Below are 26,631 nucleotides of genomic sequence, written 5' to 3'. Positions count from 1 at the left end.
TTCACTGCTGCGTTTGGTCCCCTTCTTTCTAGTAATCCTCTAATGTACAGCACCCCTGTCCCACCCCATATTTTAGTATAAATTTCCCCCTACTGAATATCACACAGGGAACCTTAACTGGGAACTATGACACAATACCAGTAGTGCCATCGAAATCTCCTCTTTCTCTTGCCATCCACACACACACACATATATATATATATATATATATATACACACACACACACATATATATATATATATATATATATATATATATATATATATATATACACACACACACACACACATATACATATATATATATATATATATATATATATATATATATACACACACACATATATATATATATATATATATATATATATATACATACACAAATTCCAATTCTCACTCCATACGAGTAAAATAATGCTGCACTCACCGGTCTTGTAGTAAAAAGTTCATTTATTAAACACAAATGATGATGTCCATAACACAATTAACCCCATTGTTGGGGGTAATTGTGTTATGGACATTGTCATTTGTGTGTAATAAATGAACTTTTTACTACAAGACCAGTGAGTGCAGCATTATTTTACTCGTATGGAGTGAGAATTGGAATTTGTATTTACTTTGCATGCAGCACCACGGCAATTGGATTACGTTTGATGGAGTGCACCTTCTTTTGAATCTATGTATATATATATATATATGTATATATATATATATATATATATATATATACACACACATACATATATATTCAATACTGGAGACATAGCTATACCTCACTGGACCCCAAGGCAAAGCTTGTGGCAGGATCCCCACATTTCAACAGAAACCAATCTAAAAAAAATCATCTCCGAATAGTTAAAATGAATAACTATAATAGCTACAAATGAATCCCTATTTAGAATTAGACAATTGCCATATTCCTGTATTACTCTTTGTAAGACTGACAGGCACTCTAGAAGACTGCTCCCCATCTCAGTTGAAACTGTAGACCTGTAGTTATGCCCATGACCCAAGAACATTTTAAGTTAATGTAAATTTAAAGGGACGTTTAAAAAGATAGATAACATCTTTACTACCTAATCTGCATCTTTGCATAACCAACATTGTTATATTAATATTTCTTTAAAACCTCTAAGTTTGCCTGTTTCTAAGACCCAGCAGGCTAGACAGCCTAGACTAATGGTAATTCATGTTTGCCATATAGATAGCATTGTGCTCACTCACGTGGAGAATGATAATGGGTTTGCAGGAACCAGCACTGATTGGCTAAAAAGCAAGATTGTAAAAAGCACTAAGATAAGGGGGCAGTTTGGAGGGGCTTAGATCCAGGTCATCATAGAGGCAAAAAGTATATTAATATGATAGTGTTGGTTATGAAAAACTAATGAATGAGTAATAAAGGGATTATCTATATTTATTAAACAATGAACAAAATCAAATAGACTGCCCCTTTAAAAGAGATTTTCATGTAAACTGAAGTTGTGTCATTTTTTTAAATATTTGGAGGGAAAAACTTGATTTTAATCTAGAATTCACCCAGAAACATTAAAAATCATTAAAACATTCGGCTAGATTACAAGTATTGCGTTTTGAGTAAAAAGGCAGCGTTAAGCCACATAGCGCTGCTTTTTCACTACCGCTGCTATTACGAGTCTTGTAGGTACAGCTGTCCCGCACACTTTTTTGGCCGTACCGCAAATTAACTTACGCAATTTTCGTAAAGTCTTTTTTCAATGGGACTTCCATTGCGTCGGTATTACAAGCTTTTTTTTTAAAAGGCCAAAAAGTGAGCGGAACAGCCTATCCCGCAAGATTCGTAACGCATTCTAAAGAAAGTAGTTATAAGTTTTACACTACAAAGCTGTAGCATAAAACTCATAACTAAAGTGTTAAAAAGTACACTAACACACATAAACTACCTATTAACCCCTAAACCGAGACCCTCCTGCATTGCAAACACTAAAATAAAATTATTAACCCCTAATCTGCCGCTCCGGACATCGCCGCCACTAGAATAAACATATTGACCCCAAAACCGCCACACTCTCGCCTCGCAAACACTAGTTAAATATTATTAACCCCTAATCTGCTGTCCCTAACATCAACGCCACCTACATACATTTATTAACCCCTAATCTGCCACCCCCAATGTCGCCGCCACTATACTAAATTTATTAACCCCTAAACCTAATTTTAACCCTAACCCTAATACCCTCTAGCTTAAATATAATTAAAATAAATCTAAAGAAAACCTACTATAATTACCTAAATAATTCCTATTTAAAACTAAATTATTACCTGTAAAATAAAACCTAAGCTAGCTACAATATAACTAATAGTTACATTGTAGCTAGCTTAGGGTTTATTTTTAATTTACAGGCAAGTTTGTATTTATTTTAACTAGGTAGAATAGTTATTAAATAATTATTAACTATTTAATAACTACCTAGCTAAAATAAATACAAATTTACCTGTAAAATAACACACAGAGAAATGCAATGGCGCTAACACTCTTTGGAAATATAAATAATGTTTTTTAGCTGACTCACTTAACTTCTAAAATTAACAAAAATAACAAATATAACCAATTATAAACCAATTAGAGATAACAAACTGGTATATACCAATATGAGAAAAAATAACTCCTTCTATTGGAAAAAGAATGACCCAAATATAAAAAACAAAAATATAAAAAATATATATTACCACCTCCGGATGAAATAATCTATATCCCACTTGAGACCTCTGCTTCTTATTTGCCAAATGTATCCTTCATACCACTTGCAGTAGAGCAGGAACTTTCAATCTAAAAGAAAAAAGTGCAAACAGGACTCAAGTGCAATAAAACACACAGTGGCACCAGCGCTCTAAAATTCACACTTACAATGTTTATTAATAATAAAAGCACTTAGAAACAATCATCAGCAAACGGCTTCCGTTATTTAAGTCCCCAATACTCAGCTGCTCGAAACCGCTCTCCCTTCTGTGGTTATACAGTCTGTTTCCCACGTCCACCGGAACTTAGAAAGTTTTAGGAGAGATTTGCTGCTCAAGCTACGGAAGCCCTGTATGTCCAAGAAAAGCAAGCATATTCCTCTTAGAACACTTGGGACTACGGATCCTCTAAATGGTCACAAGTCCTCAACGATGACTGTATAACCACAGAAGGGAGAGCGGTTTCGAGCAGCTGAGTATTGGGGACTTAAATAACGGAAGCCGTTTGCTGATGATTGTTTCTAAGTGCTTTTATTATTAATAAACATTGTAAGTGTGAATTTTAGAGCGCTGGTGCCACTGTGTGTTTTATTGCACTTGAGTCCTGTTTGCGCTTTTTTCGTTTAGATTGAAAGTACCTGTAAAATAAAACCTAACCTGTCTTACACTAACACCTAACCTTACACTACAGTTAAATAAATTACCTAAATTAAATAAAATTACCTTATTTAAATACAAATACCTAAATTACAACAAAAAACACTAAATTACACAAAATAAAAAACAAATTACAAGATATTTAAACTAATTACACCTAATCTAATAGCCCTATCAAAATAAAAAAGCCCTCCCAAAATAAAAAAACCCTAGCCTAAACTAAATTACTAATAGCCCTTAAAAGGGCCTTTTGCGGGGCATTGCCCCAAAGAAATCAGCTCTTTTACCTGGAAAAAAAATACAAACAACCCCCCCAACAGTAAAACCCACCACCCATACAACCAACCCCCCAAATAAAACCTAACTAAAAAAACCTAAGCTCCCCATTGCCCTGAAAAGGGCATTTGTATGGGCATTGCCCTTAAAAAGGGCATTTAGCTCTATTGCTGCCCAAACCCTTCACTTCATCACTTCTCACTACTACATATAGAGAAGGCTTAAGGCTCATTTTGGGCCGTGGCTCTCTGCTTCTAAGTAGCTCTCTGTTACAAGTAGCAGAGTTACACACCGGACCAATATTCACAATGTTTCTAATCCTATTTCATCTCATCTCTCTACAGGTATGTCTTCCTGCTTCTGCCTAACTGACTGCTTTTAAACGCCCCTTTAATTTGTGCTAGACTCCTCTGGTATGTCTTCCTGCTTCTGCCTAACTGACTGCTTTTAAACGCCCCTTTAATTTGTGCTAGACTCCTCTGGTATGTCTTCCTGCTTCTGCCTAACTGACTGCTTTTAAATGCCCCTTAAATTTGTGCTAGACTCCTCTGGTAACCTTTTCCTCTGTCTCCATTTTGTTTACCTGTAATTATTTTATCAGATATTGTCTAAAACTTACTCATCCTGCCACCCCGCCCCCCCTCTAATTCGCAAGTGTGTAACTCCTGCTATCTAAGACTGCCTGTAACAGCTGCCTAGAATCACTTCATCACTTCTCACTACTACATATATAGAAGGCTTAAGGCTCATTTTGGGCCGTGGCTCTCTGCTTCTAAGTAGCTCTCTGTTACAAGTAGCAGAGTTATACACCGGACCAATATTCACAATGATTCTAATCCTATTGCATCTCATCTCTGTACAGGTATGTCTTCCTGCTTCTGCCTAACTGACTTCTTTTAAATGCCCCTTTAATTTGTGCTAGACTCCTCTGGTATGTCTTCCTGCTTCTGCCTAACTGACTGCTTTTAAACGCCCCTTTAATTTGTGCTAGACTCCTCTGGTATGTCTTCCTGCTTCTGCCTAACTGACTGCTTTTAAACGCCCCTTTAATTTGTGCTAGACTCCTCTGGTATGTCTTCCTGCTTCTGCCTAACTGACTGCTTTTAAACGCCCCTTTAATTTGTGCTAGACTCCTCTGGTATGTCATCCTGCTTCTACCTAACTGACTGATTTTAAACGCCCCTTTAATTTGTGCTAGACTCCTCAAGTAACCTTTTCCTCTGTCTCCATTTTGTTTACCTGTAATTATTTTATCAGATATTGTCTAAAACTTACTCATCCTGCAACCCCGCCCCCCCCCTCTAATTCGCAAGTGTGTAACTCCTGCTAGCTAAGACTGCCTGTAACAGCTGCCTAGAATCACTTCATCACTTCTCACTACTACATATAGAGAAGGCTTAAGGCTCATTTTGGGCCGTGGCTCTCTGTTTCTAAGTAGCTCTCTGTTACAAGTAGCAGAGTTACACACCGGACCAATATTCACAATGATTCTAATCCTATTTCATCTCATCTCTCTACAGGTATGTTTTCTGCTTTGTCTAATTGACTGCTTTTAAACGCCCCTTTAATTTGTGCTAGACTCCTCTGGTATGTCTTCCTGCTTCTGCCTAACTGACTGCTTTTAAACGCCCCTTTAATTTGTGCTAGACTCCTCTGGTATGTCTTCCTGCTTCTGCCAAACTGACTGCTTTTAAACGCCTCTTTAATTTGTGCTAGACTCCTCTGGTAACCATTTCCTCTGTCTCTATTTTGTCTACCTGTAATCATTTAATCAGATATTGTCTAAAACTTACTCATCCTGCAACCCCGCGCCCCCCCTCTAATTTGCAAGTGTGTAACTCCCGCTAGCTAAGACTGCCTGTAACAGCTGCCTAGAATCACTTTATCACTTCTCACAACTACATATAGAGAAGGCTTAAGGCTCATTTTGGGCCATGGCTCTCTGCTTCTAAGTAGCTCTCGGTTACAAGTAGCAGAGTTACACACCGGACCAATATTCACAATGATTCTAATCCTATTTCATCTCATCTCTCTACAGGTATGTCTTCCTGCTTCTGCCTGACTGCTTTTAAACGCCCCTTTAATTTGTGCTAGACTCCTCTGGTATGTCTTCTTGCTTCTGCCTAACTGATTGCTTTTAAACGCCCCTTTAATTTGTGCTAGACTCCTCTGGTATGTCTTCTTGCTTCTGCCTAACTGATTGCTTTTAAACGCCCCTTTAATTTGTGCTAGACTCCTCTGGTATGTCTTCTTGCTTCTGCCTAACTGACTGATTTTAAACGCCCCTTTAATTTGTGCTAGACTCCTCTGGTAACCATTTCCTCTGTCTCCATTTTGTCTACCTGTAATCATTTTATCAGATATTGTCTAAAACTTACTCATCTTGCAACCCCGCGCCCCCCCCCCCCCTCTAATTTACAAGTGTGTAACTCCTGCTAGCTAAGACTGCCTGTAACAGCTGCCTAGAATCACTTCATCACTTCTCACTACTACATATAGAGAAGGCTTAAGGCTCATTTTGCTCTTTGCTTCTAAGTAACTCTCTGTTACAAGTAGCAGAGTTACGCACCGGACCAATATTCACAATGATTCTAATCCTATTTCATCTCATCTCTCTACAGGTATGTCTTCCTGCTTCTGCCTAATTGACTGCTTTTAAACGCCCCTTTAATTTGTGCTAGACTCCTCTGGTATGTCTTCCTGCTTCTGCCTAACTGACTGCTTTTAAACGTCCCTTTAATTTGTGCTAGACTCCTCTGGTATGTCTTCCTGCTTCTGCCTAACTGACTGCTTTTAAACGTCCCTTTAATTTGTGCTAGACTCCTCTGGTATGTCTTCCTGCTTCTGCCTAACTGACTGCTTTTAAACACCCCTTTAATGTGTGCTAGACTCCTCTGGTAACCATTTCTTCTGTCTCCATTTTGTCTACCTGTAATCATTTTATCAGATATTGTCTAAAACTTATCCTGCAACCCTGTGCCCCCCCCCCCTCTAATTTGGAAGTGTGTAACTCCCACTAGCTAAGACTGCCTGTAACAGCTGCCTAGAATCACTTTATCACTTCTCACAACTACATATAGAGAAGGCTTAAGGCTCATTTTGGGCCGTAGCTCTCTGTTACAAGTAGCAGAGTTACACACCGGAGTTAGAAACTGGAGGTTGAAACTGCAGACAACAGGTAAACTTAATAACTATACTTCTACACAATGCTCTCTATGACTTTTCTGCTCTCTCTGTCTTCCCTTCTCCTAAAAATCACTGCATGTCCCTATAACAACAATCCCTACACTATCCATATCTCCCCTTCCCTTCTCTCATCCCCTATGCTGTCCTCTCATGAACTACTTTGTTTCCTTAGAAACACTTCCCCCTCTAACTCACCTGTGTCTAATCATTCCCGCTCCTACAAATCTCACTCTCACCTTCTGTCTCTCTCATTGCTACTACTGATTGCTGCTGGTGATGTCTCTCCTAACCCTGGCCCTGCAGCAATCACCTCACTTTTACACTCTCGCTCCATCTCCCACTGCAAAAATTCTATGTCACGCAATATCAACAATCTCATCTCCATTAACCCACAGCGCCTAACCCCACCCTTTTCTTGTGCCCTCTGGAATGCTTGCTCCATCTGTAACAAGCTTACAACCGTTCACGACCTGTTTGTTTCCAACACTTTCAACCTTTTAGCTATTACTGAAACCTGGCTATCTTCCTTTGACACTGCTTCCATTGCTGCTCTCCCACACAGTGGTCTTCACTTTAGCCACAAACCTGGCAGTGTTGGCATCTTACTCTCCCCCTCCTGCTCCTATCAGTACCTATCCCCATTTCCATCTCTCTCCTTTTTTTTCCTTTGAAGTCCACTTCATTTGCCTGTTCTCCTCTCTTCCTCTCTCTCTCTCTCTCTCTCTCTCTCTCTCTCTCTCTCTCTCTCTCAGAGTGGCAGTTATCTATCGCCCCCCTGGACCAACTTCCCAATTCCTTGACATATTTGCTGCCTGGCTTCCTTACTTTCTCTCCACAAATACACCTGCTCTAATTCTAGGGGACTTCAACATCCCCATTGACAACCCATCTGCCCCTGCTGCCTCTAAACTTCTCTCACTCACTAACTCCTTCGGCCTCTCACAATCCACCATATTCCCTACCCACCGCAATGGACACTCAATTGATCTGGTATTCTCCTATCTATGCTCTCTCTCTAATGTTGCATGTCGACCATTTCCCATCTCAGACCACCATCTGCTCACCTTTAATCCTAATATAGATACTAAACCTACTTCCCCCTCTCGCCCCCGCACCAGTAGAAATCTGCACACTGTGGATGCTGCCCAACTCTCCAATCTTATTCAACTACGCCTCCCCTTATATCCACCCTTATATCCACTCACTCCTCAAACCCTAAAAGACTCTTCTCTATTTTCAACTCTCTCCTCTACCCACCTGCACCACCCCCCGCATCTGCATTCAGTGCTCAAGACCTTGCTGACTATTTTCTCAATAAAACACTTGCAATCCGAGGAAACATCCCAACACAAACCTGCAATCTCCCAACTCCGCTCCCAGTCACCCCCTCTGCCACTCTCTGCACCCTCCTCCCAACCACTGAGAGTGAAGTGGCTTCCCTTTTGTCTTCCTCACACCTCACTACCTGCCCACTTGACCCTATTCCTTCACATATAATTCCTCCTCTGTCTACCACCCTCACTCCGGCTCTTACTCACATATTTAACCTATCCCTTTCTACCGGCTCATTCCTGCCTCCTTCAAACATGCAAAGGTCACCCCCATCCTCAAAAAACCCTCCCTCGACCCTAACTCCCCTGCAAACTTCCGCCCCATATAACTGCTCCCACTAGCTTCAAAACTCCTTGAAAAACTAGTTTTCAATCGCCTAACCCACTTCCTGTCCTCCAACTCATTGCTCGACCCCCTGCAATCTGGCTTCCGTCCCCAACACTCAACTGAGACTGCCCTCACCAAGGTTACTAACGATCTCCTTTCTGCTAAAAACAAAGGCTACTACTCTATACTCATCTTACTTGACCTATCTGCTGCCTTTGACACTGTTGACCATCCCCTTCTCCTATGGTCTCTCAGTTCTCTTGGTCTCTGTGACACTGCCCTCTCTTGGATTCACTCTTATCTCTCTAACAGATTTTCTCTTTTGCTGGTGACTCCTCCTCTCTATTTCCCCTGTTTGTTGGAGTACCTCAAGGCTCTGTCCTGGGTCCTCTACTCTTCTCTATTTACACTTCTTCACTGGGTAAACTTATCAACAGCTATGGCTTCAGCTATCACCTCTATGCTGATGATACCCAGAACTACCTTTCCACCCCTGCACTCTCTCCTTCTGTCAACTCTCACATCAGCGACTGATTATCTGGCATTTCCTCCTGGATGGCCTCTCACCACCTAAAAATAAATATGTCCAAGACCGAACTACTTCTAATTCCCCACTCTAGCTCCACTCCAGTCTCTAATTTTTGTATCACTGTTGGCGGCACCACTATCTCCCCATCACCCCAAGTCCGCTGCCTCGGAGTCATGCTTGACTTAAATCTGTCCTTCATTCCCCACATCCAACTGCTCTCTTCATCCTGCAGTAACCACCTACGTAATATCTCCAAAATTCATCCATTTCTGAGTGCTGAAACTACCAAACAGCTCATCCACTCCCTGGTAATTTCCCGACTCTACTACTGTAACAACTTACTAACTGGCCTCCCTCTCTCCCGCCTCTTTCCCCTCCAATCCATCCTAAATGCATCTGCCAGGCTAATTCACCTCTCTCGATGCTCTGTTTCTGCCACACCTCTCTGTGAGTCCCTTCACTAGTTCCCCATTCACAACAGAGTTAAATTAAAAATTCTCACCCTGACCTACAAAGCCCTCACCAATGCTGCCCCACCCTACCTGTCCTCACTCATCAGCAAATATACTCCTGCCCGTCCCCTAAGATCCAACAACGACCTGCTTCTTGCATCCTCTACCATCACCTCCTCTCATTCTAGACTACAGGACTTCTCTCGTGCGGCACCAACCCTCTGAAACGCACTTCCTTGAGATGTCAGACTTGCCCCTAACCTCTCCACCTTTAAATGTTCCCTAAAGACCTTTCTGTTCAGGGAAGCTTATCACCGAACTTATCAACAAACTAACTTCAATTAACTAACAGTTGCCCTCTATCTCCTCACTAATATCAGTCTCACCTCTGCAGTCCCCACCACTTGTTTCCAATCCTCCTACCCATCTAGATTGTAAGTTCCCACGGGAATAGGGCCCTCAATTCCCCCTGTATTTGTCTGTAAAATTTTGTGTCTTATCGTATTGTTTCTCCACTATACTGTAATCCTTGTACCCATGGGCAGCGCTGCGGAATCTGTCGGCGCTTTATAAATAAAGAATAATAATAATAACCCTAATCTAAAACTAAAACCCACCCAATAAATCCTTAAAAAAACCTAACACTAACCCCTGAAGATCCACTTACAGTTTTGAAGAGCCGACATCCATAATCAAAGAGAAGCCGGGAGAAGTCCTCAGCGAAGCGGCAAGAAGTTCTCAACGAAGCCGGGAGAAGTCTTCATCAAAGCCGGGAGAAGTGGTCCTCCAGACGAGCAGAAGTCTTCATCCAGACGGCATCTTCTATCTTCATCCTTCCGGCGCGGAGCGGGTCCATCTTCGAGACATCCAGCGTTGACCATCCTCTTCTTCCGACGACTCCCGACGAATGAAGGTTCCTTTAAGTGACATCATCCAAGATGACGTACAGCCAATCGGAATCTATCAGCCAATCGGAATTAAGGTTGAAAAAATCCTATTGGCTGATACAATCATCCAATAGGATTGAACTTCAATCCTATTGGCTGATACAATCAGCCAATAGGATTGAGCTTGCATTCTATTGGCTGTTCCAATCATGCCAATAGGTGTAATCAGCCAATAGGATTTTTTCAACTTTAATTCTGATTGAGTGATAGAATTCTATCAGCCAATCGGAATCTAAGGGACGCCATCTTGGATGACGTCACTTAAAGGAACCTTTATTCGTCGGGAGTAGTCGGAAGAAGAGGATGATCCACGCTGGATGTCTTGAAGATGGACCTGCTCCGCGCCGGATGGATGAAGATAGAAGATGCCATCTGGAGGACCACTTCTCCCGGCTTCGATGAAGACTTCTCCCAGCTGCGTTGAGGACTTCTTGCCGCTTCGCTGCCCATACAAATGCCCTTTTCAGGGCAATGGGGAGCTTAGTTTTTTTTAGTTAGGGTTTTATTTGGGGGGTTGGTTGTGTGGGTGGTGGGTTTTACTGTTGTGGGTGTTGTTTGTATTTTGTTTTACAGGTAAAAGAGCTGATTTCTTTGGGGCAATGCCCCACAAAAGGCCCTTTTAAGGACTTTTGGTAGTTTAGTTTAGGCTAGGTTGTTTTTTTTATTTTGGGGGGCTTTTTATTTTGATAGGGCTATTAGATTAATTAGTTTAAATATCTTGTAATTTGTTTTTTATTTTGTGTAATTTAGTGTTCTTACTCAAATTACAGCATTGTCTATTTTTTTTACATAAGCGCTTTGCGGATGTGCCAGACGTACAATCGTTTTGTCAGGCCTTAGTTAGAATTCAGCCTGTGTTTAAATCTGGTATTCCTCCATGGAGTCTTAACTTTGTTCTTAAAGTTTTACAAAAGGCTACGTTTGAGCCTATGCATTATTTAGATATTAAGATGTTATCTTGGAAAGTTTTGTTTCTTGTTGCTATTTCCTCTGCTCTGAGAGTTTCTGAACTCTCTGCTTTACAGTGTGATTCCCCTTATCTTATATGTACCTCTGATAAGGTGGTTCTGCGTGCTAAGTTTGGTTTCCTGCTCAAGGTTATTTCAATCAAGAATATTAATCAGGAAATCGTTGTACCTTCTTTGTGTCATAATCCTTCTTCTCACAAAGAACGCTTGTTGCATAATCTGGATGTTATGCGAGTGCTAAAATTTTATTTGCAGGCAACTAAGGACTTTCGTCAGTCTTCTGCATTGTTTGTTTGCCTTTCTGCTTTTTAGGTATTTGTATTTAATTTAGGTAATTGTATTTAATTTAGGTAATTGTATTTAATTTAGGTAATTTATTTAACTGTAGTGTAAGGTTAGGTATTAGTGTAAGACAGGTTAGGTTTTATTTTACAGGTACATTTGTATTTATTTTATCTAGGTAGTTATTAAATATTTAATAACTATTTAGTAACTATTCTACCTCGTTAAAATAAATATAAACTTGCCTGTAGAGTAAAAATAAACCCTAAGCTAGATACAATATAACTATTAGTTATATTATAGCTAGCTTAGGGTTTATTTTACAGGTAAGTATTTCGTTTTAAATAGGAATTATTTAGTTATTAATAGTAGGTTTTCTTTAGATTTACTTTAATTATATTTAAGTTAGGGGGTGTTAGGGTTAGGGTTAGACTTAGGTTAAGGGGTTAATAACTTTAGTATAGTGGTGGCGACATTGGGGCGGCAGATTAGGGGTTAATAAATGTAGATATGTGACGGCGATTTTAGTGGTGGCAGATTAGGGGTTAATAATAATTAACTAATGTTTGTGATACAGGAGTGCGGCGGTTTAGGGGTTAATATGTTTATTCTAGTGGTGGAGATGTCCGGAGCGGCAGATTAGGGGTTAATAAGTATAATGTAGGTGTCGGCGATGTCGGGAGTGGCAGATTAGGGGTTAATAAGTGTAAGATTAGGGGTGTTTAGACTCGGGTTCATGTTAGGGTGTTAGGTGTAAACATAAATTTAGATAGGAATCAGTGGGGCTGCGGTATGGAGCTTTACGCTGCTTTTTTGCAGGTGTTAGGTTTTTTTTCAGCCAGCTCTCTCCATTGATGTCTATGGGAAAATCGGGCACGAGCACGTATAACCAGCTCACCGCTGACTTAAGCAGCGCTGGTATTGGAGTGAGATATGGAGCACAATTTCGCTCTACGCTCACTTCTTGTCTTTTAACGCCGGGTTTATAAAAACCTGTTTACCAGCGCTGTAGGTGACAATAACGTGCAAGTTAGCACCACACCCCTCTTACTGCAAAACTCGTAATCTAGCCAATTGGTTGCAGGCTCATTCAGGATCTGTCTGACATGATTGATAATCCCTGATTTATCACGGCTGTTTGTGCGCATTGGGTGTAGCGCTTGAGCACAATTGAAGTTAACACGCGTCAAGATAGCGCATCCTCAGAGCTCTGGTTAACTGTTTCACAAAACAAAAAAGTTTATAAAATCATCAAAAATACATTACAAAGTACAGTTATATTAATAAAAATACTAGCTAATAAAAAATTATTTTGTTTAAAATGCACAAAAAAGTTATAAGAGCTCAAAAATATGAGGTCTCAGGTATAAGGGAAAAAAGGCTGCAAAGGGCTTTAACATTGAGATACATACATATGTCTAAAGATGTGTATACAGTATATATATATATATAGATATATACAGTATGTGTGTGTGTGTTTATATGTGTGTACAGTGTGTAATATGTACTTATGTATTTATATGTGTATTTAAAGACATATACACATATATAAAAACAAATTCATATGTATACATGTATAGACATATATATCAGTGCATTGGAGCCCTTTGCATGTTAAAAAATATTTATGCAATATTCATATTTAGTAAAGTGTTATACTGTGTATTTACTGTAAATATTTCACATTCCGATGTTCTGCACATAGCAGAACATGTTCTTGTATTTATAAATATATATATACTGTACAAAACTACCATATAGAATATGTATTTATAAATATATATATATATTGTACAAAACTACCATATAGAATATGTATTTATAAATATATATATATATATATATATATATATATATATATATATATATATATATATATATATATATATTGTACAAAACTACCATATAGAATATGTATTTATAAATAGATATATATTGTACAAAACTACCATACAGAATATGTATTTATAAATAGATATATATTGTACAAAACTACCATATAGAATATGTATTTATAAATAGATATATATTGTACAAAACTACCATATAGAGAATATGTATTTATAAGTAGATATATATTGTACAAAACTACCATATAGAGAATATGTATTTATAAATAGATATATATTGTACAAAACTACCATATAGAATATGTATTTATAAATAGATATATATTGTACAAAACAACCATATAGAATATGTATTTATAAATAGATATATAATGTACAAATATACCATATAGAATATTTATTTATAAATAGATATATATTGTACAAAAATACCATATAGAATATGTATTTATAAATAGATATATATTGTACAAAACTACCATATAGAATATGTATTTATAAATAGATATATATTGTACAAAACTACTATATAGAATATGTATTTATAAGTAGATATATATTGTACAAAACTACCATATAGAATATGTATTTATAAATAGATATATATTGTACAAAACTACCATATAGAATATGTATTTATAAATAGATATATATTGTACAAAACTACCATATAGAATATGTATTTATAAGTAGATATATATTGTACAAAACTACCATATAGAATATGTATTTATAAGTAGATATATATATATATATATATATATATATATTGTACAAAACTACCATATAGAATATGTATTTATAAATAGATATATATTGTACAAAACTACCATATAGAATATGTATTTATAAATAGATATATATTGCACAAAACTACCATATAGAATATGTATTTATAAATAGATATATATTGCACAAAACAACAATATAGAATATGTATTTATAAGTAGATATATATATTGTACAAAACTACCATATAGAATATGTATTTATAAATAGATATATATTGTACAAAACTACCATATAGAATATGTATTTATAAATAGATATATATTGTACAAAACTACCATATAGAATATGTATTTATAAATAGATATATATTGTACAAAACTACCATATAGAATATGTATTTATGAATAAATAGAACATATTCTGCTATGTAAAGAACATTGGAATGTGAAATATTCATATTTTCATGTCGGGTTTGCGCACGAGTTGGGGGTTTTCTTTTTCAATTTTTGCTGCATTGACTTCTTTGGGGGAATACGCTAACGCGTGCATGATAACCTAATTTTGGCTTTTTGCGCACATTGGGTAAGGCGAGCGAAAATGTTTTACTTTTAGCTTGCAATGCAAGCGCTACACGACACGCACAAAATGCTTACTTCTAGCAGAGTTAGCACGTGAGCAGGAGCGTTAAATACAGCTCCACTTGTAATTTAGCCCCTAATGTTTTTATATATACATACACACACATTTGTGGCAATTAATAATATATTATTCACCATAAACAACAAAAAGTATTAACATTGTAACAGTCATGGAGACTTCCGGTGGGCGGGCCATAGGAACGGTCGCATGAAGAAGGAGCTCCGCGACCGCTCCTGTAATAACAGTAAAATCTGTTACCTAAACCCGACCAGACAACTACCTTGGGCTGTAGGGAGAGAAGCTAGCCCGGTAAATAAAAGGAGGGAGCGAGAGATCTGCTCCACCACCGGAGGGTAAAGTATTTAGTAGCGCGATAGGCGCAGTACGATCCACTCACGTGGACGAAAAGTAACTGACATTACAAGTTGATTAATGGCACAGACACACTGAACGGAGTGCCTTGACAATCGGAGTTGACAGGAGAATAGTACAGAGACACAAGGCTGTATATCATCTAGCTTACCGCGACCACGAGGTATTTCTGTCTCAGGCCACATAAAGCAACACTGAAAACAAAAAGAGACAATTACCGATGTTATGGCATCCAGCACTTGCAACACAGTTAATAGGCTTTTCAAATCTGCCTATAGCACACAATACGGGGATGCAGAAAAGGGACATTAAATGACCGAATTATAAATGACCGGATATCTCCCTCTCCGGACTTAAACAGCTACAAGGCCCCGGATGTGAGGGCAGAAGGCCACACTAATGTAACATTGAGAAGCTAGGTGGGTGCTTTTATATCATTATCAGGACATTACATACTCATAATTAAAGCTGCAAGCACCCCCTATAAGGGAAGGCAAATAAAAAGTGGCGTATACTTCCAACACAAACAGGAAATAAAAGAGGGATCTGATCCTGGGTCAAGGACACAACACCCAGACATACTAGGAACTACACTTAGACCTTGCGGTTTGGCTCAGGCTCGGTGGCCTTTATTCTTATAAAAATCACTGTATGCAGAAATATTACAGCAGCTTTCAGAAAGCTACGAGCACAATGGCGGCAAGAAATAAACAAACAGACAGGAAAGCCAAACATCAGGCTGAGACACAGATGGCGGCAGGAGGAGGGGAGATTGAATACGACGCCATGAATCCAGACCCACACCCTATAGTCGCACAGCTCTCGGCCTTATTTCTCCCCAAATTGGAGCACCTACAAACTGGCCAAGACGCCATGGCGGCTGACCTGAAACAGATGGCCAACAGAATCACCAGAGCGGAACATCGGGTGTCAGGGGTAGAAGATCTGCAAAGGTCCCAAGCCACAACTATAACAGCACTACAAAAGCAAAATACAATACTATCAGAGAAACTAGATGATCTAGAAAATAGATCACGAAGAAATAACCTTCGTATAGTGGGGCTGCCAGAAACTGTGGCCAGCACCACCCTCATCAACTTTGCTGAACAAACACTGCCAGAGATCCTGAAAATACCAAACTCCTTGACGCCCTTTTGTGTAGAGAGAGCACATAGGGTGGGGACCCCAGGAGGGAACAGAGACCAGTCAAAATTCCCGAGACAAGTAATGGTCAAGTATCTAAACTTCCAACATAAGGTGACCATCCTAAGAGCATACAGACAAAACGGCCCGATACAGTTTGAAGGGAGAAGGTTACTGATCTTTCAAGATTATTCAATCGAAGTAACCAGGAGAAGACGAGAATTTGCACCATACTGTAAAACACTCATAGAAAAAGGACGACAAGTTTCACTACTGTACCCTGCAAAGTTAAGGATCCACACACCAACGGGACATAAACTCTTTGACTCCACTAGACAGCTGCAAAAGTTTCTAGAGGAAGAAGAAAAAGACACTGCTGCAGGAAGAAATGTCCCAGACTGACATTGAGAGAGTCTAAGATCCATTCTCGGGATGCCATTTAGGGGGTGAAATTGAATTTATTGTTGTTCTGAGGGATGGGGCCTAATCGCCCTTAGAGTCATGATGAGAGCCCTCGATGCACATTCTAAATACAGAATCAGGAAGATCTACATACAGTAAATCAACTTGAAGGTAAAGAATCTTGTCATAATTGTCTATAAGAATCACTTAAACAATCATATCATAGGTGAGGGAGATAAAGGTTAAATAGTCCCTACTCATAGGAACTTATAAAAGAGATTTAAATGCTGATATTATTAGCTATGTTTGTTTTGTTGTTTCATCATGTTGTACACAGTAATTATGTATGTTATATTTCACCTGTTGAGCATGTTGTGCGGATAACCTTGTGTAACGTTTACTCAAACCTGAGCAGGGGTGGGGAGCTTAAAACTGATAATTTCTTAGGTATGTATTGTGATGTTGACCCTAACCAAATACTCAATCTTACAGACAGCAGTGTGTTACTTTGCCATATGACAGGCTTGACTGAGACTGCTTATGACACCATGAGCCGGCATAAGACACGTAAACACGGTAAGATACTTCCTTATACAAGCAGTGCGGAGCCATGGCACAACTAAACATCATTGCGTGGAATGTGGGAGGCATTACGTCTCCCATCAAACGCAAAGCCATTCTAAAACACCTTAGATCCCTTAAAACTGACATAGCAATATTGGAGGAAACTCATCTAACTCAAGTAGAACACCAGAAACTGAAACAGGGCTGGGTGGCAGAAGTAGTGTACACCCCATACGAATCACGCAGAGCGAGGGGAATAGCGGTCCTCTTTAAAAAAGGACTCCCATACACCATAATTAACAAGACAATAGACACGGAAGGGCGTTACATTATCCTACACCTTAAAATACAGGAGCTCGCTCTGGTGCTATGTGGAGTATATGGGCCACCCAACCAGAAGCATGAATTTTGGACCGGGTTGCACAATAAACTATTACCATTTATTCACCTACCATTGGTGATAGGAGGGGATTTTAACATTGCTCCGCACACGCCCGTAGATAGATTTAGAGACCCGGCCTGGAGGGGTACCACCCCTGGAATCAACAGGAATGCTAAAATAGAGACCCGCATCATGACTAAATTTCAAAACACACTGGGACTCAGAGATATTTGGAGAGATAGGAACCCGGAAGGGAAAAATTACACTTGCATTTCCACCGCAAAACACACCATGTCCCGCATAGACTACTTCTTACTCTCCATGTCACTGACCCCAAAGGTGGAAAACGCAAAAATACTAGATATAACCCTCTCAGACCACACACCCATTCAGTTGCGATTAAGTCTGGGAGCACCAGAACGGAGGAGACACACATGGAGATTCCCAGCATACCTATATAATGATGTTAACTTTCACACCTTCCTTAACAAAGAGTGGCAGTACTATAGCGAGGCCAACTCTGCCCATAGAGATAAACCGATGTTATTCTGGGAGGCCGCTAAAGCGGTCTTGAGAGGAGCAATCACAACCTACACGATAAAACTGAAAAAACAATATAAAGCAAGAGCAGAGCTCCTCCTCCGACAACTTAAAAATGCATACAATAAATACTTAAGATACCCCACCACACAAAACAGAGAACATTACTATGCGGTCAAACAACAAAGGGACACATACCTATTGGATAGCTCCTTGAGAACATTAAATAGGGCTTCAGGCCTCTTCTACAGGCATGGTAACAAGACAGGCAAATATCTGGCAGCACTGACAAAGATTATAAGGCCAAACAATTTAATAACTAGCATAAAAGTGGGGGACTCCATGGAGAAAGACAATGATAGGATAGCGCAGGCCTTTAGGGAGTACTACCAAAACCTTTACTGTCCCGCAGACATTGACACTGAGCTTAGAGACCAATTTTGGTCACATCTGCAACTGCCTCGCCTGTCTGACTCAGAGTCGGATGCCTTGAATTTACCCATAACCAAACAGGAAATAACCTGTGTTATCAGGGGGTCCCCACAAGGGAAAACGCCAGGTCCTGATGGACTGCCAGGCGAATTTTATAAGATCTTGCTCCCAAATGTTGTGGAGGACCTAGAAACACTATATAACGGCCTACTGGCTGGACAAATTGATATCTCAAATAGATTTGTAGAAGCTAATATTACGCTGATAGCCAAACCAGGAAAAGACCCAACTTTGAGGGAGTCGTACAGACCTATCTCGCTCCTAAACAGCGATTATAAAATCCTAACTAAAATCCTAGCAAATAGATTAATGAAAATTCTGCAATCCCTCCTTCATAAAGATCAGACAGGATTTGTTAAGGGCCGCTCCTCTGTCTCGAATATTAGAAAGCTTCAGTTAATTCTCTCCCACTACTGGGTTAACTATAACAAATCGGACATACCGTCCCCGCTCCCGGAAGCGTGCCTTCTGGCCGTGGACGCGGAGAAGGCTTTTGATAAAGTCTTATGGGGACACTTATTCTATTCTTTGGAGAAATTTGGGATCCGAGGGGAATTTCTGCAAATGGTCCGGCGGCTTTATTCTGACCCTAGGGCAGCATTGATTATTAATGGAGGACTCTCCGAATCCTTCAAACTAGGAAGGGGGACCAGGCAGGGATGCCCCCTCTCCCCACTATTGTTCGACTTGGCATTGGAACCGCTGGCAGTGAAAATTAGGAATACACTACAGGGCCTTAAGATAGGGAAGGAGACGATTCATCTGTCTCTGTACGCAGATGACATGATTTTAGCTATTCCCAACCCGCCTACCAATCTACCACCCCTGATCTCCATAATTAAAATGTTCGGGGAAATTTCGGGGTATCAGATAAATAACAGCAAATCAGAACTTCTGTGGCTGCATCCTGAGGGAGGAGTGAGGCTGCCAGATTTTCAATTTAAGATAGTAAAGAGTAGCTTCAAATATTTGGGAATCCAGCTGAGTGCTAATCCACATAAATGGTATGACCTCAACTACAGACAATTGATAGGATCCATAGTGTCTCAACTAAAAGCTTGGGGGGGCCTGCCTTTGTCCCTGACGGGTAGGATCAGCCTGATAAAGATGTCCATTTTTCCCAGGATATTGTATACAATGCAGATGCTGCCTCTCACGCTTAGAAAATCTGACCTCAATACCCTTAATAAAACGATTCTGGCCTTTGTCTGGAACAACAAAAAACATAGAGTCAGCCTACAAAAACTTACAGCTACAAGAGGAATGGGAGGTTTTGGCCTACCTAATATCAAGCTATATAATTGGGTCACATCTGGGAAAATAGTGTTAGACTGGCTGACAGGGGAGGGCTGTTTTGCACACACACAGCTAGAGCAGGAGCTGATTGCCCCCATGTCATTAGAAATGTTACCACACCTAACTAGAACACAAGCTGAGAAGGCGATGGGTTCACATCTGCCCCTTATTGAACCACTGAGAGCATGGCAAAAAGTATGTAAATGGTTGAAAATAGACAATACATATTCTAAACATCTTCCCTTGAGGGGAAACCCTAATTTTATAGCAGGCTACTCTACCAAGCCCTTTTTGATATGGTACGAGAGGGGCCTAAAGAAGGTTAGTCAATTGTTCAAAATGGGAACAAGTGAGGTCAAGACTTTTCAGGAATTGCAAAGAGAGTTTGAAATACCGAATATACATCACTATGCATATCTGCAAACCAAGCACTATGTTAACCAGATAATTAGAGGCTCACCGTCCCTAGTGGGACACTCAGGGTTGGAGGCTACTATATCAGTCTTCAAACATGGCAAACATTCCATCTCATTGCTTTACAGAACATTACTACACGACATTGAAAAGCACACTATAAATAACATAGTTTTGAGGTGGTCTGACGCTCTGGACATTGAGGTGACACACCAGGTGATCATTGATAGCTTTCAACACATTAGAAAGGCCACTTTGGCCACAGACCTCAGGGAAGCCCATACAAAGATGCTCCATCAGGCCTACATGATCCCGAAAGTCCTTAAGAAATGGAATACAACAATACCTAACATATGTCCGAAGTGTCAGTTCATGGATCCCAGCATACTCCACTTTATACTCAACTGTCCACATATTAGGAAGTACTGGGCTCAGATAGCTTATTGGATTAAGGTTCTCACTTCAACTGACACCCCTCTCAGAGAGGAACAAATCTTGTTCCTGAAACTAGATAATACCCCGGTAGCTGCCAGACCCTTTATTATTAATGTGATTATTTTGGCCAAGAAACTTATTCTGAAACATTGGCCTTCTGGCAAAATCCCGAAACTTAATGAGTTGAAAAACCTCATCCTCACACAGCTCACTAAGGAAAAGTGGGACACATTGGAAGACCCAAATAAAAGAACAGCGAAATTTTTTGAAAAGTGGGAACCCTTTATGCACACACTAGCCAGAGAGACACAGAAACAAATTATCTATCCATTTAGAGACACTATTTACATCTTAGAAAAACAGCTCACAGGACAGTGGACTTTCGACTGACAGTGTTGTGAGGGAGGGAACGTTTATACTCACGCTATCACATATGAACTATGTCACAAAACAGGTTGTGCCAGGTAAAACCAGAACTGTACAGATGAATACCAAGATTGTAATGCCAAGCTACAGCATGCTCACTGTTCATTGTTGAATGTTAATTGTTAACTGATCCCCTTGAGAGGTTCCTTTAGGGGTCAGTCTATCTTAGTATAATTTGTTTATGTTTATTATAAAATGGCTGGAAAGAACGAACTCTATTGAATCACATAATTTCACTAACATTACTAGCAGAACTGATTGGACTTTGAATCGAGTATGGTACCCTCATAATAGTGAACTCTGCAATATGTATCTTGGATCATTTGTCATACTTATCAATGTATTGTATTGTTCTGAAAAGCCGAAATAAAGAAAGTTTATAAAAAAAACATTGTAACAGTCATAAAATGAATCTGCAAACAAATAAAAATTATATAACATTAATGAAGCCTAAAGAGGGTTGTGTGTGTTTAAAAAAAAAATGCCTTTTGAGCACTTATTTTACAACTCTGTTTCCTGACAGGAGAATATAAAACTTACTGTTATTGCCTTCAGTAAAGTGCATGATGAACTGACGTATTGTGGAGTCCCCTATAAGGAACAGCTTCTTCCCATGAAGACATCTAATATAATCCTCCCCATTTCGATAAGGAGTCATATTACAGTAAACAGGGATCCAGAGATCATTCAAAAAATATCCACTGGGAAATGGAGAGCTCATTCCTGTCTGACATTTTGGTTTTGAATTGGTTTCCATTTCTAGAAAAGAGAAGAAATTGGGGATTTTTTTCATTGCAGAACCCAATATTTTTGTAACATCTAAAAGAGTGTTTCCTAATATTTCATATGTGTGCGATCTAACAATCCCTGCTTCATAAATGAACTTGTTGTTGCAGGCTTGCAGAATCTGCTTGTGTAGCTTCATAAATGGAACCCAATTCTTATAACCTGTTCCTAAGCTCATGTTACTGACAATCATGTTTCTGCTGCAGATAATATTAACATCACCTTTTATTGATATGCAATAAACCAATCAGCATTGAGATGAGAGGGCTCAATGTCAGAGAGAGTATTACAGTATTGTAACAAGTGGAGCACAAATTAATGCTCCTGCTTGAGCGTTAATTGCGCTAGTGTTCTGTCCATATTTTCATATGTACATCTTTAAGTGCTGTTTTAGTTCTTGTGCTCTCTCTAGTGTTATGTTTTATTATTGTATTCAAATTAATGTATATTCTCTGTTCTACCTCTGACCTTTTTGAGGTCACTTCCTGCCTCCATTTTAGTTTCACTTTGTGTGTGTAAATTAGTTTCATTTTGTGTGTGTAAATTAGTTTCACTTTGTGTGTGTAAAGTTTGCTAGAACTTTCTGCTATAGCTTTGTAGAGGCAAATTCTTTTTACCTGGCAATTACCACTTCTGGAACCTCAGAATTCTTTCTCCTGCAACAATAAAGCATGAAGGATTCACAAATCTCTGCTGTGGAATTTGTGTGTGTTAAGCTACTGCTGGATACTACTAAACTGTAAGTAGGATTGCATGTCTAAACTTTCCATCAGAAGACAGTCATCTTGCAAACAGTAGATGAAGTCAGAATAGCTAGAGTTAAGGTTTTTGCTCTCGAATTACCAGTTGAAAGTAAACAATTTTCCCTCTAGCGGTAACCTGACTAGTCCAAAAATCCGAACATAGAATATCGCATGCACGTTCAAGTATTTCCCCATAGAAGTCAATGGAGAATAAAATGTGAAAAAAACCTAACACCTCACTCACGCGCAAACACGAACGCATATTTTCATTTGTGCTAAACCATCATGAAAATATGCATATTTCATATTCCAATGTTCTTTACATAACAGATTGTTCTATTTTTTCATAAATACATATAATATTTCTACATATATATGATGTTATTTTGTTACAATTTATACCTATATATATATATATATATATATATATATACATGATTATGTATAGGTATAGATATTTACAGATATATATAGAAATATCTAAATACTTAGAACATATTCTGCTATGTGCAGAACATTGGAAAGCATAATATTTACAGTAAATACAATGGGGCATATTTATCAATGTGCGAGCAGACATGATACAAAGTAGCGTATCATGTCTGCCGCACATGGATAAATGCCGACAGCATACGCTGTCGGCATTTATCATTGCACCAGCAGTTCTTGTGAAATGCTGGTGCAATGCCGCCCCCTGCAGATTTGCGGCTAATCGGCCACTAGCACGGGGTGTCAATTAACCCGATCGTATTCGATCGGGTTGATTTCTGTCTGCCGCATCAGAGCAGGCGGACAAGTTATGGAGCAGCTGTCTTTAGACCACTGCTTCATAACTTCTGTTTCCAGGGGCATACGGAGCTTGATAGATATGCTCCATAGCTAAAACCTTTATTAAATATGAATATTGCATAAATATGCAAAGGGCTCCAACACACTTATATATATGTCTTAGGGCAACAGAACATTTTTACAGTATTGCAAAATAAACACAACATTTTCTAAACTTAGGGCAACAGAAGATATTTTTTGCAAAATAAACACAATATTTTCTAAGCTTAGGATCAGCAATGAGCATTTATTCTAGTAAGGATGAAGTCATACTGGTATCTTCTGTTTCACAAATCAACTCTTCAAAGGCGAGACGCTTTCTTGCTGGCGAATAGTAGCAATAAGAAAAGGAGCAGGACTGGGTGGTGATGTCAGAGCTGGAAATGGACTGTCAGTTGATGTGGATGATCTGGGATCAAAATGACTGTCTGTTGATGATGATGATCTGTGTGCTGATGGACTTTTAGAAAAGTAAGTCTCTACGGAGGTATGAAGTGTAGCTCTCTTCTTTTCTCTGTAGATTTCTTTGTAACAGACATAAGCCCCCAAAATGTTACCATTGACTGTGGATCTTCATTCAATGTCCCTATCATGCTTTTCAAAAAGAGTCATAGAGCTATCAAGATGACGGAAAGTTTCAAAGAGAATTTTTGAAGTTAAGCCTTCAGGCTGTTCGATGATCTCAACCCCATTTTGAACTTCTTCTTCTCTCTCCTCTTCAAGTTCTAGAAGATCTTCATTGCTGAGGGGCTCAGCATGCTAAGGCACTGTGGCTGAGCTCTGTAGCAACCCAAGGGTTGCAGGTTCGATCCCCGGTGAGGTCCACTCAGCCTTTCATCCTTACCCAATACATACATACATACATACAGTATGGGGCACAAGCAGTTCAGCAACATCTTCTGGCTCTACTTACAGCTCTAACTGCCTTGCCATGTCTACAATATTTTCAGTAACATTAGCTACAGAATCATCAACGGCTTCGGAATCATCAGCTAACTGTGGGCATCATTTTTTCCAGGCCCTTTTCATTGTGGTATCCTTCATGTAATTCCAAGCATCTCTTACAGTTTTAATGCAATCCAAGATGTTGTAGATTTTCCAGAATTTCGATAGGACTTCTTGCCCTGCACCTTCTTCTTTGTCTATTGCCGCAATACACTTACTGAATGTTCTTTTAAAGTAGTTTAACTTGAAGGCGGCTCTGACACATTGATCTGGGCTGCAGTAATGAGGTGGTATTTAATGGTAGGAATTCCACTGTAATGTTAGGTATGAGCTCATCTAGCATTCGAGGGTGTCCAGGGGCATTATCAACAAGCAGCAAAATGTTGAAAGGGATATTGTTGTCCTTGCAATAAGCTTTCACCTCTGGAACAAAGCAGGTGTCAAACCAATCCTCAAAAGGGCTGCAGTCACCCATGCTTTTTTATTAGCCCTCCAATGCACTGGAAGTCTAGTTTTAACTTAGTTCTTCAAAGCTCTTGGATTTTGAAAATCGTAAATTCGCAAAGGGTTTAGCTTTAAGGTACCAGAAGCATTGCCACCTAATAGAAGGGTTATTCTATCTTTAGCTGGCTTGTAGCCTGGCATTGATTTTTCCTGTCTTGCAATGAAGGTTCTTGCAGGCATCTTCTTCCAGAATAGACCATTTTCATCCACATTAAAAATATGATCCATGGAGTAGCCTCTATCTTCAATAATTTTTGCAAAATCACTTGGATAGCTTTCTGCAGCCTCAGTTTCTGCAGCAGCTGCCTCTCTTTGTACTTTGATGTTATGTAAGTTAGACCTCTTCTTAAACCTATCAAACCATCCACCATCCTTTGCTGCCTCACCTTTCTTAGCCTTCAGGTCATTTAATAGGCTTAAGGCTTTACTTTGTATAATTGCCTGGTTTACAGGAACATGGCATGTTATCTGATTTCCAATCTAAAGTATTAAGAGTCTCTCCATGTCTGCAACAATGCTATTCCTTTTTTCTAACTGTTTTGGTATTAACAGGTGTAGCACTTTTAACTTCTGCAACAATATATTCTCTGTTTTTCATGACTGTGTTACCTGTGGTCCTAGTGAAGCCTAGCTTTTGGCCTATTTCAGCTTGAATTACACCTTCATGCAATCTAATAATTTTAAGCTTCATATCCAAGGTGATTTACGGCATTTCTTTTTATCTGACATTATTGCAAAACTTCCACAATCAGTCAGCTCTAGGTAAAGGTACATTTGTACTGTTCAGTATTGTACTGTTCTGTGTGCCAAGCGTGATACAGTCAGTACTGTACATGTATATGTTCCCTAAAGTTTGCATCAAACAATATGCCCCAGTCAATGTCTATGTACAGTGCAGTATTATCCCAGGAATAAGACCAATTTGGGTGCTGGAATCTTCAATACAATACTACTGTATATACTCACGATTCACTTTTTAACTGCAATGTCGTTAGTGTGCGGCTTCTAGACCGTGAGCGGAAACCCCATCTCTTCCTGGCGCACAGCAACCTCTTCCTGGCCTTGTAGAACCATAGAGACTAACTGTTCATGGGCGCTGTTGTTTGTCCGTTCTCGCGAGTGTCCGTAAAGAGAGGGTCCATAAAGCGGGATATGCTTGTATAGACACACACATATATATATATATATATATATATATGTCAGTTTTTCCAAATACACACTCAGCCTTAGTGTTTAGGAGGTATCCGGAAAGAAGCAGGCAACACAGGATTGTCAATGAAAGAAAATAAGGCTTTTATTCCAATCGTAGGAAAAAACAGCAGGGCCTTAACAGGTCTAGGTTTAGACCGAAACGTTATGGGTTAAGGCCCTGCTGTTTTTTCCTACGATTGGAATATTTTCTTTCATTGACAATCCTGTGTTGCCTGCTTCTTTCCTGATACCTCCTAAACACTAAGGCTGAGTGTG

General features: G+C 39.3%; 1 protein-coding gene across 1 annotated transcript in view; it reads right to left on the bottom strand.

Moving 5' to 3' along the window:
• The window catches only part of LOC128639047 (NXPE family member 4-like), a 121,210-nt gene that overhangs the window by 13,998 nt on the left and 80,581 nt on the right, over window positions 1-26,631 (bottom strand). The window contains exon 5 of the mRNA XM_053691187.1: window positions 21,899-22,117. Coding sequence (XP_053547162.1) covers window positions 21,899-22,117 — 219 coding nt within the window. The remainder of the gene's footprint in view (window positions 1-21,898; window positions 22,118-26,631) is intronic.

Source organism: Bombina bombina, chromosome 8 (genome assembly GCF_027579735.1).
Source record: "Bombina bombina isolate aBomBom1 chromosome 8, aBomBom1.pri, whole genome shotgun sequence".
In the NCBI taxonomy this organism is placed as follows: Eukaryota; Metazoa; Chordata; class Amphibia; order Anura; family Bombinatoridae; genus Bombina; species Bombina bombina.
This window is presented reverse-complemented; position numbering and strand designations above follow the sequence as displayed.